This window comes from Urocampus carinirostris, chromosome 1, assembly GCF_059441175.1.
Source record: "Urocampus carinirostris isolate Australia breed hairy pipefish chromosome 1, RoL_Ucar_1.0, whole genome shotgun sequence".
Lineage (NCBI taxonomy): Eukaryota > Metazoa > Chordata > Actinopteri > Syngnathiformes > Syngnathidae > Urocampus > Urocampus carinirostris.
This window is the reverse complement of record NC_142349.1, coordinates 26,062,606-26,075,773: the sequence shown is the minus strand read 5'-3', so window position 1 is coordinate 26,075,773 and position 13,168 is coordinate 26,062,606. Positions and strand designations below refer to the sequence as shown.

General features: G+C 40.8%; 1 protein-coding gene and 1 non-coding gene across 2 annotated transcripts in view; one reads left to right on the top strand and one right to left on the bottom strand.

The window, feature by feature from the left end:
• Positions 1-2,058: 2,058 nt before the first annotated feature.
• Positions 2,059-13,168, bottom strand: part of kcnh6a (potassium voltage-gated channel, subfamily H (eag-related), member 6a) — a 42,032-nt gene continuing 30,922 nt past the window's right edge. Inside the window, exons 10-16 of the mRNA XM_088332133.1 lie at positions 12,670-12,922; positions 9,788-9,981; positions 7,534-7,633; positions 7,187-7,468; positions 5,784-5,973; positions 3,356-3,551; positions 2,059-2,376 (exon numbers count right to left, since the gene is read on the bottom strand). Of these exons, the coding sequence (XP_088188259.1) occupies positions 2,164-2,376; positions 3,356-3,551; positions 5,784-5,973; positions 7,187-7,468; positions 7,534-7,633; positions 9,788-9,981; positions 12,670-12,922 (1,428 nt within the window). The 3' untranslated portion in view covers positions 2,059-2,163. The remainder of the gene's footprint in view (positions 2,377-3,355; positions 3,552-5,783; positions 5,974-7,186; positions 7,469-7,533; positions 7,634-9,787; positions 9,982-12,669; positions 12,923-13,168) is intronic.
• On the top strand, positions 5,628-5,699 carry trnac-gca (transfer RNA cysteine (anticodon GCA)). The gene has a single exon. It is a non-coding gene; the product is annotated as a tRNA-Cys (tRNA).

Here is a 13,168-nt window from a genome sequence, read left to right as displayed (position 1 = left end):
CTGTTCTGGATTCCTCCCTCCCACTGACACAGTCTAGCAAGCACGCTCATGTATGACTTGTCCACGAGATTCCTCTTGGCTAATGAAGCTCCAGGTAACTGCAACAAGGTGGGCCGTGCCTTTACCTTGACACCTCAGGTTAAATCTAATTTCAAACTAACACAAACTCATATACTTTAATCCCACACTTTTTGATAGTTAGCATCTATTCCCATTGTTTTCATTCAGGTGGCAGAAAAATATCTGTTGGTGGCCTGTATTCGATATTGAGCTGGTTTGACAATTCCCATTAGAGATCTCTGAAGAACTATGAAGAACTGACACACACGTTAACTTCAATAATGATTAGAGTTTACTCTGATGATTTTCAGTACTAATTGTTTCAGAAATATATTCATAACTTAATGAATATGATTAACTTTGCAGTTAAGTGTGTTTCTTTTAATATCAGTGGTGGACCTTGAGGGCCTGCAAAGCCTTCTCTGCGGGCCCAAAAATATCTGAATCACGTTATGTTCATTACATTTTGTCCATCAATTCTACATCAATAACTCCAAACTGTCAGCTTCGGTAAGATAATTATGGTCGTAATGTGTCTTTTATATTAAATTATATACTTTTATACGCAATATCTAATCTTACTTTTGTGATCCATACTCAATAAGTGTATTACGAGTTGTTTTCAGGGGCAAGCGCCTTCAAGGTCAAGAGAATAAGTTCCCAAGCGCCAAAAGAATAATTAAAAAGTTACAATCTGAAGGTCACTGGCAAGCTTCTCAGGCAACTAACCATCTGTTATCGAACAATTAACTTCTGTGGTGTCCAAAACTCCTTAAAAATCCTCTACTTCCCAATTCTTTCTTTGGGGCCTGCTAGCTGGTTAATCAAGATGGCCTCGACTCCGACTCCCACGTTCCAAGTCTGCTCGAGAGCGACATTACAGAGACGCATTGTGTTTATAAAGTTTCACTATCCTTATAGCACATTTATAATAACACCATCTAGCGACCAACATTATAGATTGCATTTAAATATGTGATTCCTGTCTAAACCAATCAGATTAATTTCCTGTGTTCATATAAACCAATCAGATGTGTAGTTTTCCTCTTGTGTTTTTCAATAAATTAGCCTCCTGAAAGGAAGGAAGAGCGTGATTTCTCCCTGATCCGATTATGGAAACGCGCACCTCCAATGGAAGGTGCTATCAAAAACCTAAATCTCTGACTCAGAGTGTTTTCTTTTTTTAATTCTACTGCAATTTCAAGTTTTAACCTTGACAGGTTACCTTCATTGCTTCTCCCTGGCTGTGCTTACTTTCAGATGTGGGCTTTCATTTTGGAGCATTTAACTAATCACATTTCAGCCGTTAGTTGTCGCTATATTCAGAAATCTACCGGGAGGCTTTCCCAAAAAATCCTGAATGCTGTGTCCCAAAACATCAGTATTCGAGAAAAATGTTGGTTAAGCCCGACTCATTTCCGCCCTCCGACTGCGCTCCGATCTCCCGTCCCGGCTGCCCGACTTGTTTCCGTCCTCCGACCACGCTCCCATCTTGAGGGCTTCCTGCTTTTCCTGCCCAGAAAGCCCTGGATTGCTGGCATTTGTTTCCCCGCACTTGACTCCCCCGCTTTCTCAATAAAGCTTGTTGTAAAACGTTACGTGTTTGGGTCTCCCTTCTGTTCTGGTTCTGACAGAAACAAAGATGGTATTGTCCTTGTTACATCCATTGAAGCCTTGTCGGACCCCTTGTCAAGTTTTCTTAATTTTTCTCATGCTGAGTTTTTTTTTTTTTTTAGTTTTTCCTTGCCCTTATGTAGGTTAAGACCAGGGGGGGTCTGTGCAGCTCCTGGTGACTCTTTGTGATTAAGGGCTATACAAATAAATTGGACCTGACTAGAAATTATTATCCACTCGACAGGAACGATTACCCAGCAATTGACAATGCTGTAATTTTTCAACCATTTATTTCTTAAAACCAGGATTTCACACTGCTCAATGAACATTTGCATTTTCATCTTTTTCTGCTAAAACAACGTAATCACACAAAACTTCAACGTCTTTGGTGCAAATGCTATCATTTTATTGTTCGCGTGTTTCTGCAACTCATTGGTAGAAAGCTGATGAACAAGTCCGAGAGTCCTCACGCTTCCGCGCAAGGTCCACCTAGCTGACAGGGTTCCCCGGCAGGACCGGATCCGAGATGTGCCTCTGGATATCCGGGGCCTGCTGGGCAACCTCCAGGTGCTCGGGGAGGGACGGGAAGCGCTGGGCGGAGACCCCCAGCGTCCCCAGGGTCCCGAGCCGGGACACAGTATCTTCCGTCACCCGGATCCTGCTTGACACCGAGTCTTTAGACTTGCACATGGACTCGGCGCTCTAAAAGGGGAAGTGAGAAGCTGTAAGCATGCTAGAAGTAATGCGTTACAAAGGAACGCGTTCCTGGAATGCAATTACTTTTGTCGGTAATTTACAAGGTTGTTTATAAAATTTTGCAATTCAAATGTCGTTACAACATGATGCGTTACTCCGCTTCTTATAAAGCAGATCATGAAATATAATGCCTTCTGTTCTTGACAGCTCCTCCAGTTACACAACCTTCAATCTACCGTCTCAAACAAAGGGTACAACGACAGTAATTTCTCCCTACTGATATTCTAAATTCCCCCCAACCGTATATACTCACATCCAAGCCGTGTTTACAATTATAACAAAAAATACTTATATCAGGTGTCAGTTTATGTGCACATATTCGATGGTGGGTCACCATACGTGACAGGTAGGCAGCGCGTGGGCAGTCGGAGATGCTTGTAAAGGAACAACAAAATCAACCGAGCCAAAATGAGCACAGAATTTACGGTAAAAGAGTGCCCAATGTTTGATTTTGTTTCATTGGTAAAATGATTTTTGCTCTTAACAAGGGCTGGAGAAAAAAGGAAAACGTATTGTACCTTACCTAGAAGTGGAGATGGAAATCTTTAAGTGGTTTGAAGCCCAGAGACAAAATGGATAGAGTGTCTCGGCTTTGTTGGTTTGGAAGCTCTCAAAATTGCACAAATCAAGACATATGAAGGGTTCACTACTTCTATAGGTAAGTGATTACATTTTCTTCTACTTTTTTATCATGTGGCTATTTTTATGGACTTTTAGGGGATCCACTTTAATGTGAGTATTAGGGTAATGTTTAACCAGATCATTACTTTCAGAGTATGGCACTACTTTTGGTTGTCAGTAACCCGAGGGGAGAGTGGTGGGTAGCAAATTTATTTTCTAAATTAATTAACGAGTAAATGTAACTAACTACTTAACGCTGGCTGTAAGACACGCTCCGGCTAACAATCTGTTAATTTGCCTATACCTGTTGCTCTGAGGCGGTACCGTCCTTTGTGGGGAGGACATTGCAGAGGGTGGGCGGCGGCGCAGTGCCATACAGGGCAGTGGCGGCAGGGAGGGCACTGGGTGACACGGCACTGTAGGCGGGCGGCACCGGTGCCATCTGCCGCTGAAGGAGCTGCAAGATGACGGTAATGTCCGCTGTCATGCGGCTCTCCAGACTGCAGATCAAATAAAGCAAACAGTAAACAGGTACAGTTGCAGATCCTCCTGTTTGCACTGTCTTGTAATAATCTCACTTTGGTACCTTTGGATCTTAGTTCAACTTAGAACTGTAGCTCTGTTCGGTAGTATCTTTTACAAACGTATCGGCCATGCTGAACGGTGGCCATTGAAGTGATATGCACCCTAATATTTTACAGTGTCGTGAAAGAGTATTTGCTCCTTTCGTGATTTCTGTGTTGTTTTCTTTTTTTTGCATATTTGTCACTCCCATATGTTTCAGATCATTTTAATATCACACAGAGGTAACCCAAGGAATTACAAAATGCAGTTTTGTAATGTTGATTCCATTTATTAAGGCACACAACAAAAATCCAAAACCTATACGTCTCAATGTGAAAATGTAATTGCCTCCTGAACCTAACAGCGAATTGGGCCACCTTGGGCACCAATAACAGAAATAAAACAGTTACCATAATTGGTAATGAGTCTTTCGCAACGCTGTGGAGGAATTTTGGCCCACTCGAAATTGATTCAAATCTGCCCTTTTAGAGGGTTTTCTGGCATGAACTGCCTGCATCTTATTTTAATTTAAATCCAGACTTTGACTTGGCCACTCAAGAACATTCATTTTGTTTGTTTTTTCGGGCCATTCAGAGGTGGACTTTCTGATGTATTTTGGATTATTGTCCTGCTGCATGATCCAACAGTGCTTGAGTTTCAAGACATAGACATACAGAACTGATGGCCGGACGTTTTCCTTCAGGCTTTTCTGTAAACACCAGAATTCATAATTCTGTCAACCGCAGCAAGTTGTCCTGGTCCTGAGGCTGCAAAGCAGCCCAGTTAAAGTCAGTATTCATGACCGCACTACAGTAAAAACACTGGACAAAAAAGACAACCATGGAAGCGTTCCCTGGCAAAAATCACTGATGTCACAAAATAACACAAAAAGTCATCACTCATTTGCCGTAAATAATCTTGATTATCCTTTAGACTTTTAGAGAAACATTCTGTGGAATGATGAGTCAAAAAAAGAACTTTTTGAAAGGTGTGCAGCCCGTTACATCTTGCATAAAAATGGCACAGAATGTGACGAAAAATATAATGCCAACAGTAAAGCATGGTGGTTGCAGTAAGATGATCTGGGGCTGCTTTGCTGTCTCAGGACCAGGACCACTTGCTGTGGTTAACGAAATAATGGATTGTCGTGTTTACCAAAATATCCTGAGGGAGAACGTCAAGTGGCATATGGCTCATGGGTGGTAGTTTGCACACCACTGACTTAAAGGAACAATGCGTATTATTTAACACCTCTTAGTAGTAAAAAATGTCATTCATTTAGGTGGGGTGTGTAGTTTGAAGTGTCCTTAAAAAGTAAGTAGTTAAATATCTTCTCTATGAGGTATGTTGACAATGCCCAACTGAGTTCAAAGAGTCCTTATGCTTTCTTTTCCATTGCGCCCTTCTGCTTTTTGGGGTGGCACAAACCCCCAGAAATGATGAAAAAAGAAGAGTTTATCCTAGCGTGTTTAAGAAATGCACTCAAATGCATTTCGTCAGTTTGAATCTCCGTAGTTTGTACTTTTCCTTGTGTTTAGTAGCAGATGTTTCCAGTGGCATGACACAATTCAGCGACATCTAGTGGTTAAATTATACACACGGGGATATATTGTTCAAAATCTATCCATCCATTGCATGTGTGGCACTGGCATGCGTTCCAAAGTGTGCTCTTATAGAAATAACATGTCTATGAGCAAATGGACACAGATATTATACAACCACGACTGTTCAGATTGTGTAATAAAATTCACAAACAAAAAACAAAACGTGCAAACAAGTCGTAGTTTCAATGTAGTTTCAAACGTTCCGCTAGAGGTCACTAGCGTACCGCCTTGTTTGCGGAAAGCACACAAGAAATAGATTACGCCACAATGCTTTTACCTTCCCAAGTTACTGTCATGCTGTTGTATTGCACTCAATTTCATTTTTTGTTGCCTTTAGGTCACAATCTTGATACCAGATGCAAGATGCAGATACTCTATGTATATTTACATTTCGCTCAATCTGACATCGGGGGTATAGCTCAGTGGTAGAGCATTTGACTGCAGATCAAGAGGTCCCCGGTTCAAATCCGAGTGCCCCCTGAACATTTTTTTTCTGAATGTAATGAACAATGAATAATGATGTCACAGTACATTTCTTTTGATAAAATGGAGATCAAGACTGACCGGTTTAACTGTGACTGCAGCACTTCCAGTCTGGAGCCGAGTTCGCTGGGCCGGTCCTCTGCACAGGGTACAGGCTGGAAGCCTGTGGTCCGAGCCGCCGAAGACGAGCGTCTCTGGGCCTCAGTGTACTGGCTGCTCCTGCCGTCTGGCCAATACCCATAAAGACTAGACATGCTGACTGGGACTGCTGCTGTGAAGGCAATTGTCTGGACATCAGCATTAAACTGCAAACATTCTTCAGTTTAAAGGTATTCCCTAATTCTTAAATATGCAAAATGTGAGGAAATGTTATATGGTTTTTGCATAAAATTCCTACACATTTTATCAGTATATTCCAATTGTTTTCTGGGGTGATGGACTTTGTGTTTGTCATCCTGAGCTGTGACATCATTGCACTCATAGCAAGCCAGTTACCATATGTTTATGGACATACCGCATGTTTATGGACTGTACTCCCAAATCCATTCAATTGTGGACTGAGCAATTAGGAAAAAACACTGGACTATGTGTAATGTAAGATCAAACATCATATTCTATTCTAGTCTATTCTATAATTTAACGAATTAACTAGTCTAAAATGTTATGACTGTTTTAAGCAAAGTTTTGGCAGTTTTTGTGGAGAATGGCTAGGTGTTCTGTGACAGGTGAAAAAAAGAATGGTACAACAAAAGGCGAGCAGCTAAAAAAGGGGCTAACTGGCAAAAAAGAAACATGGAGAGCCACCAATGGAGGGCTAAACATTACAGATCAATAAAAGGCAGCTAGAGAATTGGCAGAAAAATGCACGGTTGGCAGACCAAAAACATGCAGTAGGCAGCCAGGCTAACCGGGAACCAACAACAAAAAGCGTCAAAGGCTAGGGCGATAAATGTAAAGCTGTCCGGGAGAATACATACTGTTGGGAATTAATACTGGACCAAAACATACCAACCGTGACACACGCGGCGAAAAACTCAAACGAAAAGACACAATCGCCTACCTAAAAGGAGATAAAGAAGGAACACATGTTTTTCCAGCGCCAGGTACCCTTACCTCACCCAGCTTTTGGGGACGCAACACCGACACAGCAGTCACGGGACCTCCAGTGACAGGATAAGCAAAGTTCCAATTTCTCCAAGCAGAAATGAACAGAGTGCAATCGGTTTTCACTAAAATCGTCTGTTTTGGAGCTGCCTCACATATCGCATTCATGGGATTTGCTATTTTAAAAGTGCTGAGTTCCTTCAATGACATCACAGCTCTAAAGCAAACAAGCCAGATGGATCAACGTTGGGACTACATTTCTCAGTCCCTCAGGGTGTGGAATATTTTGCAACATATTTGAATAATTGTGGGAAGGAACGCCACACGTTTTATGCCAATAAAAAAAGTATTTTCGGGAATACCTTTAATGTTCAATTCACCTGAGTACGGCGGTCCCCTGAGGTCGACAGGTTTGGCAGTGGCGCCAGACGTAGGCCTGGCTCGCGACAAGTGATTTATGACAATTGGAGGGTAGTCTCCTACATGTGGAGGGTACAGCTCCCCCTTGCTTCCACACCTCACACGCTTTACTTCGTCGTCGCTGAACTCGGACGAGAAGGTGTCGCTGCTGCCTTGCTCGTCCCAGCGCGGTGTCGCCATTCTGTGATGGTTGGCCATTGGAAGGGACTGCTCGGGGTAGGTGTCCTCCTGGTCCATCCCATCTAAATCCAGATGTTTCGTTTTGATTATGACTTACTATGATCTTGGTAACAGGGTCATTGCTCACCTGGTCGGTTTCGTTGCCGTGGTGATCTTCTGCGGCGTCTTTTGCGGTGGTAACTGCATTCAGAATCCTTGCTCGGGGTTGGCAGGTTTACTCGATCTACCTGATACAAAGCAGCTTTAGGTGTCAGAATTCAAGTAATCCCCTCACAAGACAATCGTTCCATGAAGAGCTGACTAACCAGCACAGTGGAACCTCTTCAAACGAGTTTAATTTGCTCCAGAATCGTGCTCGTAGCTCAAATTGCTCATGTAAGGAGTGAACTTTCCCAATATCAAATAATATAAAACTATTTGTTCTGCTTCCGTCTCCCCAAAAGCCTCCAAGAGAGCAGGTATAAAACACATTCTTGATCACTAAAAACTCATTTAAATAGTAATTACACATAAAAAATACTGTAAGAAGCTAAATAAGACGTAACGAAATAATGAGTTTATTATGAGTACCGTAATGTGTGCTCATTCTGCGGAGGAAGATCTCATACCTGTCAAAATTTTTTCCAGTATTTTCAACATTTTTTGATCATTTCATGTTGTGTATGCCATATAATTAGTTTAATATGGGAACATAAAACAAAATAATCTTGGTTTGCCTTTTTTGGCTCTTTTCCAGATTGAGAGTGTCACTGGTATTTGTTGCCTATAGTATTTTTCATGCCCAAACTGGACCAGCTGATGCTGGCAGCGAGCAATCATGAGCAGTGAGCGGTCTCGAACGGTCTTTAGTGGTGACCTCTAGGATCTCTTGTAAACCAGATTTTTCTCCCTAAAGCGAGAAAAAGTTTTGATAAAAAAACTCGTATACCAAAATTCTCAGGTTTAGAAGTGCTGGTATAACGAGGTACCGCTGTATTTTCAGGGTTTTCCTATGACAATTTACAACAACCAGGAATCTCGCTCCACCACCTGGCTACAAAAGAGGAAAAGCTCCAGGATTAATGTATTTTTAACTTCTCATTGTTGGTGAAATAAATGAGATGGCAGTTTTTCAAAGAGATTATATAACATGTAGCAACAAGACTACAGTATGTTATTTCCCCCTGGAGACACACTTGCTCACATTGATCAGAACATCAAACATTTCCTGTTTTTGTGGCAGCAAATGGTATTTAAAAATCAGCAACACAGAGAAAAGATCTCAAGGTAAGTTTTTGATCTTTGAGAGTGAGAAACATTCACTTGAGATGATCAGTAGTATGAAGAAGAGATACAATATTGATGTTGTTTTGGGGAGGGCACATTTGGAGGATTCAGGACAAAATATAGTAAGGTAAGTAGAATTTATAATTATAATATCATTAAAAATATCATTGAAAATACAGTGGTCCCTCACTATAAGGCGGTCTACTTTTCAAGGTTTTGCTACTTTACGGATTTGCATTGAGCATTATGATCTGCATTCTAAATAGCTAAAAAGGTTTTGTTCTTTGATTGCATTGTGGAGTATTTAATTGTATGATCATTTTGAAATATAAATGCCTCTGCTCCACAGATTTCCATTTCGGAACCTAGACCCCGCAATAAACACAGGATCACTGTATTGATCTGATAATTTAGGTTATTTTGATTTTTCATCTGTTAATTTCACAATTTATTTTAAAAATTGACTGTTAGTACAATACAAACAATCCAAGATAATTTTATTGTATCCGTGTTTTTAGAAAATAATAGACTCAAATTATTGCAGACGTTGGATAATATTGCTGATAATCCCAAAGTATATAAAGCCCTAGTGTGTAGTATTTGACCTCTGGATGGCACCATTTCTAATGTGAACAAAGACAAATGCCACAGCAAGCAACCACACGGCAGACAAACATGCCGGCTAATTAAGTAGCGATTCCACTTATGTAAAAGAAATACAAATTTCTCGACCTATGATTTTTTTTAATAAAGAATAACATTGGTATGATAGTTCATGTATTTCTACTAGTATTCAAATCATTTTTTTTTCTAGTAAAAGAAAGTTTTTTGTGCCACTGGAAGGCACCAAATATTACACACTGTCCCTTTAAGTGAATAACGAAATAAGAAAAAAACTGCAAAATGTTCTGCCAGTGGAACAAGACCAAAATTATCAGTATGGCTCTTTCAACATTTTGGGTTGTCAACTCTAACTCTATGTGATAACATTTTTTTAAAAATGTAGTTTGCGTGCAAAACTATTGGCATCAATCATACACATTTGGGATGAGTAAATTATGAAACCGAAAATAGGCCTTAAATTTGCGACTTCATAGAAAAATGGCAGCCCTCACATCTCTCAAGTTGAAGGTGACTTCAAGGTTGTGCCAGAAGGTGTCGGCAAAGTCAGGGTACATGTCCAGAACCTCCATCAGGTCGTCCCTTTGAATCTTGTGGAGGTCGCAGTAAGTCAGCGCCCGCACATCCGCGCTAGACTTGCCAGGCCGGCCGTACATGCTGACCGACTCGCCGAAAATGTCGTTCTTTCCTGGACGTGAGAGGGATTGCATTTGAAAAACCGATGAGAGAACTTCACTGTGGCGAATGTTCATTTTCAAAAGAGAGCACCCGAGCAGGGTTCCAGCGCGGTCATTATTGGGGATCAATGGTGCTACAGGATGGAAGAATTAAATGGAGCTGTGCCCAAACACCGCTGGCAAAGGTCTCACAACACAGTTGCAGCTTGTAAATGTGAGATTTTGCGGAATGATGGGCAAGATGGCACAAGGCCAATATTAGACCAATATTTCAAGGTATGTCGTGATCAAGGTTGGGAGTAACGCGTAACAAAAGAACACGTTCCTGGAACGCATTACTTTTCTTGGTAGTGAGTACTCTGACGCGTAACTAGTACAAGTTTGTAACTTTGTTACAACTTGGTGCATTACTGTTACTTTAAAAAGAAAAAGACAATGAATTAAAAATTTAGCCTTTTTGTCTGTTTTTCCTTTGCTCACAAAGTAATACACGATCCTTAAATGGCAGACAACACTACGCTGCACGCTGTTCACAAACCCTAGCAAAAAGTATGGAGTCACCAGTCTTGGGCAAGTCCTCACTCAGACATTTTATTTGTAGAAAAAACTCAGATCACAAACATGAAACAATCCTAAGGTCATTCCAAAGTGCAACATAATGGCATTCAGAAACACTTAAAGAAATTAAGAAATAATTGCAATGGTCAATTAATGTTACTTTTATAGAGCAAGTGTAGGGAAATAAATATGGAATCACTCAATTCTGAGGAAAAACATTTGGAATCAGTGCTTTTTGAGTAGAATATAAGGACACACCCAGTACATTTCCTTTCCTTTATTGGGCACCGGCTTAGATTAAGTCTGCTTGTTAATCAGCAGTTAAAAACAGTGCAGTTATCACACCTTGGATGGCTCCTGGACTAAGTGGATTTGCAAGAATCATGGCTTCAACAAGAGAGATGTCTCTTGAGACCAAAGACAGGATTGTCAAACTTCTTGAAGACGGTAACTCTACTCGTATGGTTGCCAAAGATGTGGGCTGTTCACAGTCAGCTGTATCGAATATTTGGACCAAGTACAAACAGTATGGGAAGTATCAATACAAAGTATCTGTTGTTCTCCAGTTTATGCTTCTCCCTTTTGCATCTTCCATCCAATATTCTCAACGCTATTCACCTGAGTTTGTTGTACAGAATAAAATGACAGAGTGAGTTCTTGTCCAAGACTTTTTGTTAGGGGTTGTATAACAACTGTAATCTACCTACAAAAAAACCTGAATACAGTTACGGCGGCTCAGTCTCAAGAACAGAGTGCGCGTAGCCGCAGATGATTTAACGGTGTCATGGTTTAAACCTTAAAAAGACTGAATCTATTTCTTCTGTTGGTCTTTTCCAAATACCAGTTTTTTTCTATCCTTGGATGATTGAAGCGTTAGTGATCTGAGTGGCAAGCGACCCAAATCAGGACTTTGTCTAAGACAAGGGACAACTGAACCATCATCAGTTACACACCAAGGTCACCGTAGGAATTAAATTATTCCTTTGCTCCTGACTGTGGATTGCTGTTCACAACACATGCCCATGAACATTGGGTTGTCCCAAGCTGGAGGACATCCACATTTTGTTTTTTCTTTGCTTTTTAAATATGACATTGCAATTTAAAGTGGATTATTGTGTAACTTTTCGTTAGGTTCGGCTTTAGGTTGCACTAAAAAAAGATATAGGGGAATTCTAAAATCTTACTTGCGCACATAAAAGTAAATTTTAAAACTAATAATAGATATATTCACTGAAATTAGATTCAATGACTAAACTGAAATAGAAATAAAACTTGATTATTAAAATATTTTTGACTCAAAGAGCCATAAAAGCAAAATACCACCAAACCAGCTTCCAGATAAAAGCTAATTATTCAGCGCATTATATTTCACTGTGTGATGTTTGACGATTTGATAAAAGCTATGAAATAATAATTGCCAGAGCCTGTGTCCCATATCAAGAAATATACCACTTTAAATTTGTGTACCTCCTGCTGTTACTTAAGATTGTTGATGCCAATTTTGACCGTAATTTTTGTCGCAAATAATGGTTTCAAAACAAGGTGCAACCAGAGTTCTTTTAAAAAATGTCACAAAATACTGCAAACCAGAAGGACACAGACTTATTTCCCTTCAACTATGTGATTGCCCACGCCTACCCAATCACATTGCTCTGGGTGCTGGGCTCGCTTTTCGGGTATTTACAGTTCTGTGGGTTTTAATCATAAAGTGTACTAACATTGTTTAATGAGCTTCCATATACAGGATTCTATTGAGACGTACAGCTAAAATGGTGGTCTGTTGGTGTAACACTGTGACTCTAGACTGTGGTTGGGCCTCTGCCCAGAGTTGTAGATAATTTTCATTTCATCTCCGAGCCAGATGTACTCATGAAAAGAGCCGTAGGTAGCTTACTAGCCATACGTTTCCAACCCCTCGCCTTAAACTTAATAAGAGTGTCCTACCAATTTTCGTGCGCTGTAGTTCATGTAAAGGTTTGTATATTGCCTTGTCCTTTGTTCACTAAATTTCCAGGCTTTGTTAAAATTCATCTTGACTCTGGTGTTTTTACCACTCACCAAACCTGGGAACTAGTCCAGTAGCTCTTCCTACCTCTGCCCAATAGCATAGGTGCGACAAAAGCATCGACAATCGCCCTCACCCAGTATGGCCACCACCATGTCGTCACGTAAGATCTCGATGGAGCCGCTGGAAATGAAGTAAAGCGCAGTGAGGATGTCGCCGCTGTGCACCAGAGTGTCCCCAGGCGGGGCGTGAGTGGTCTTAAAGCGAATGGCCAGCGCCCGCAGGCAACCTTTGTTGGCGCCTCGGAAGGCTTTGCACTGCTGCATCAGTGTACGGTTAAGGTGCAGGCAAATGTCCGCCTGCAGGCATTCGGGGAAACCCTTCAACACCTGGGGGTAAATGAAGACAGCGTCTTGACTAAAAGGTTCTTTGATATGATACAGAAAAACAGGAGGAAAACAAATTCAAATAATACAAACTACAAAGAATAGCCCAGTGAAATATTCAATAGCCCAACAAAAATTAAAAAGCTCATAATACAAAAATGAAATAAAACAAAAATAACAGCTAGAGCAGATACAAGGTTTCTATGTCTGGTCAGAGGTGCCATCTTAATCCCAAGCCCCCCCTCATCT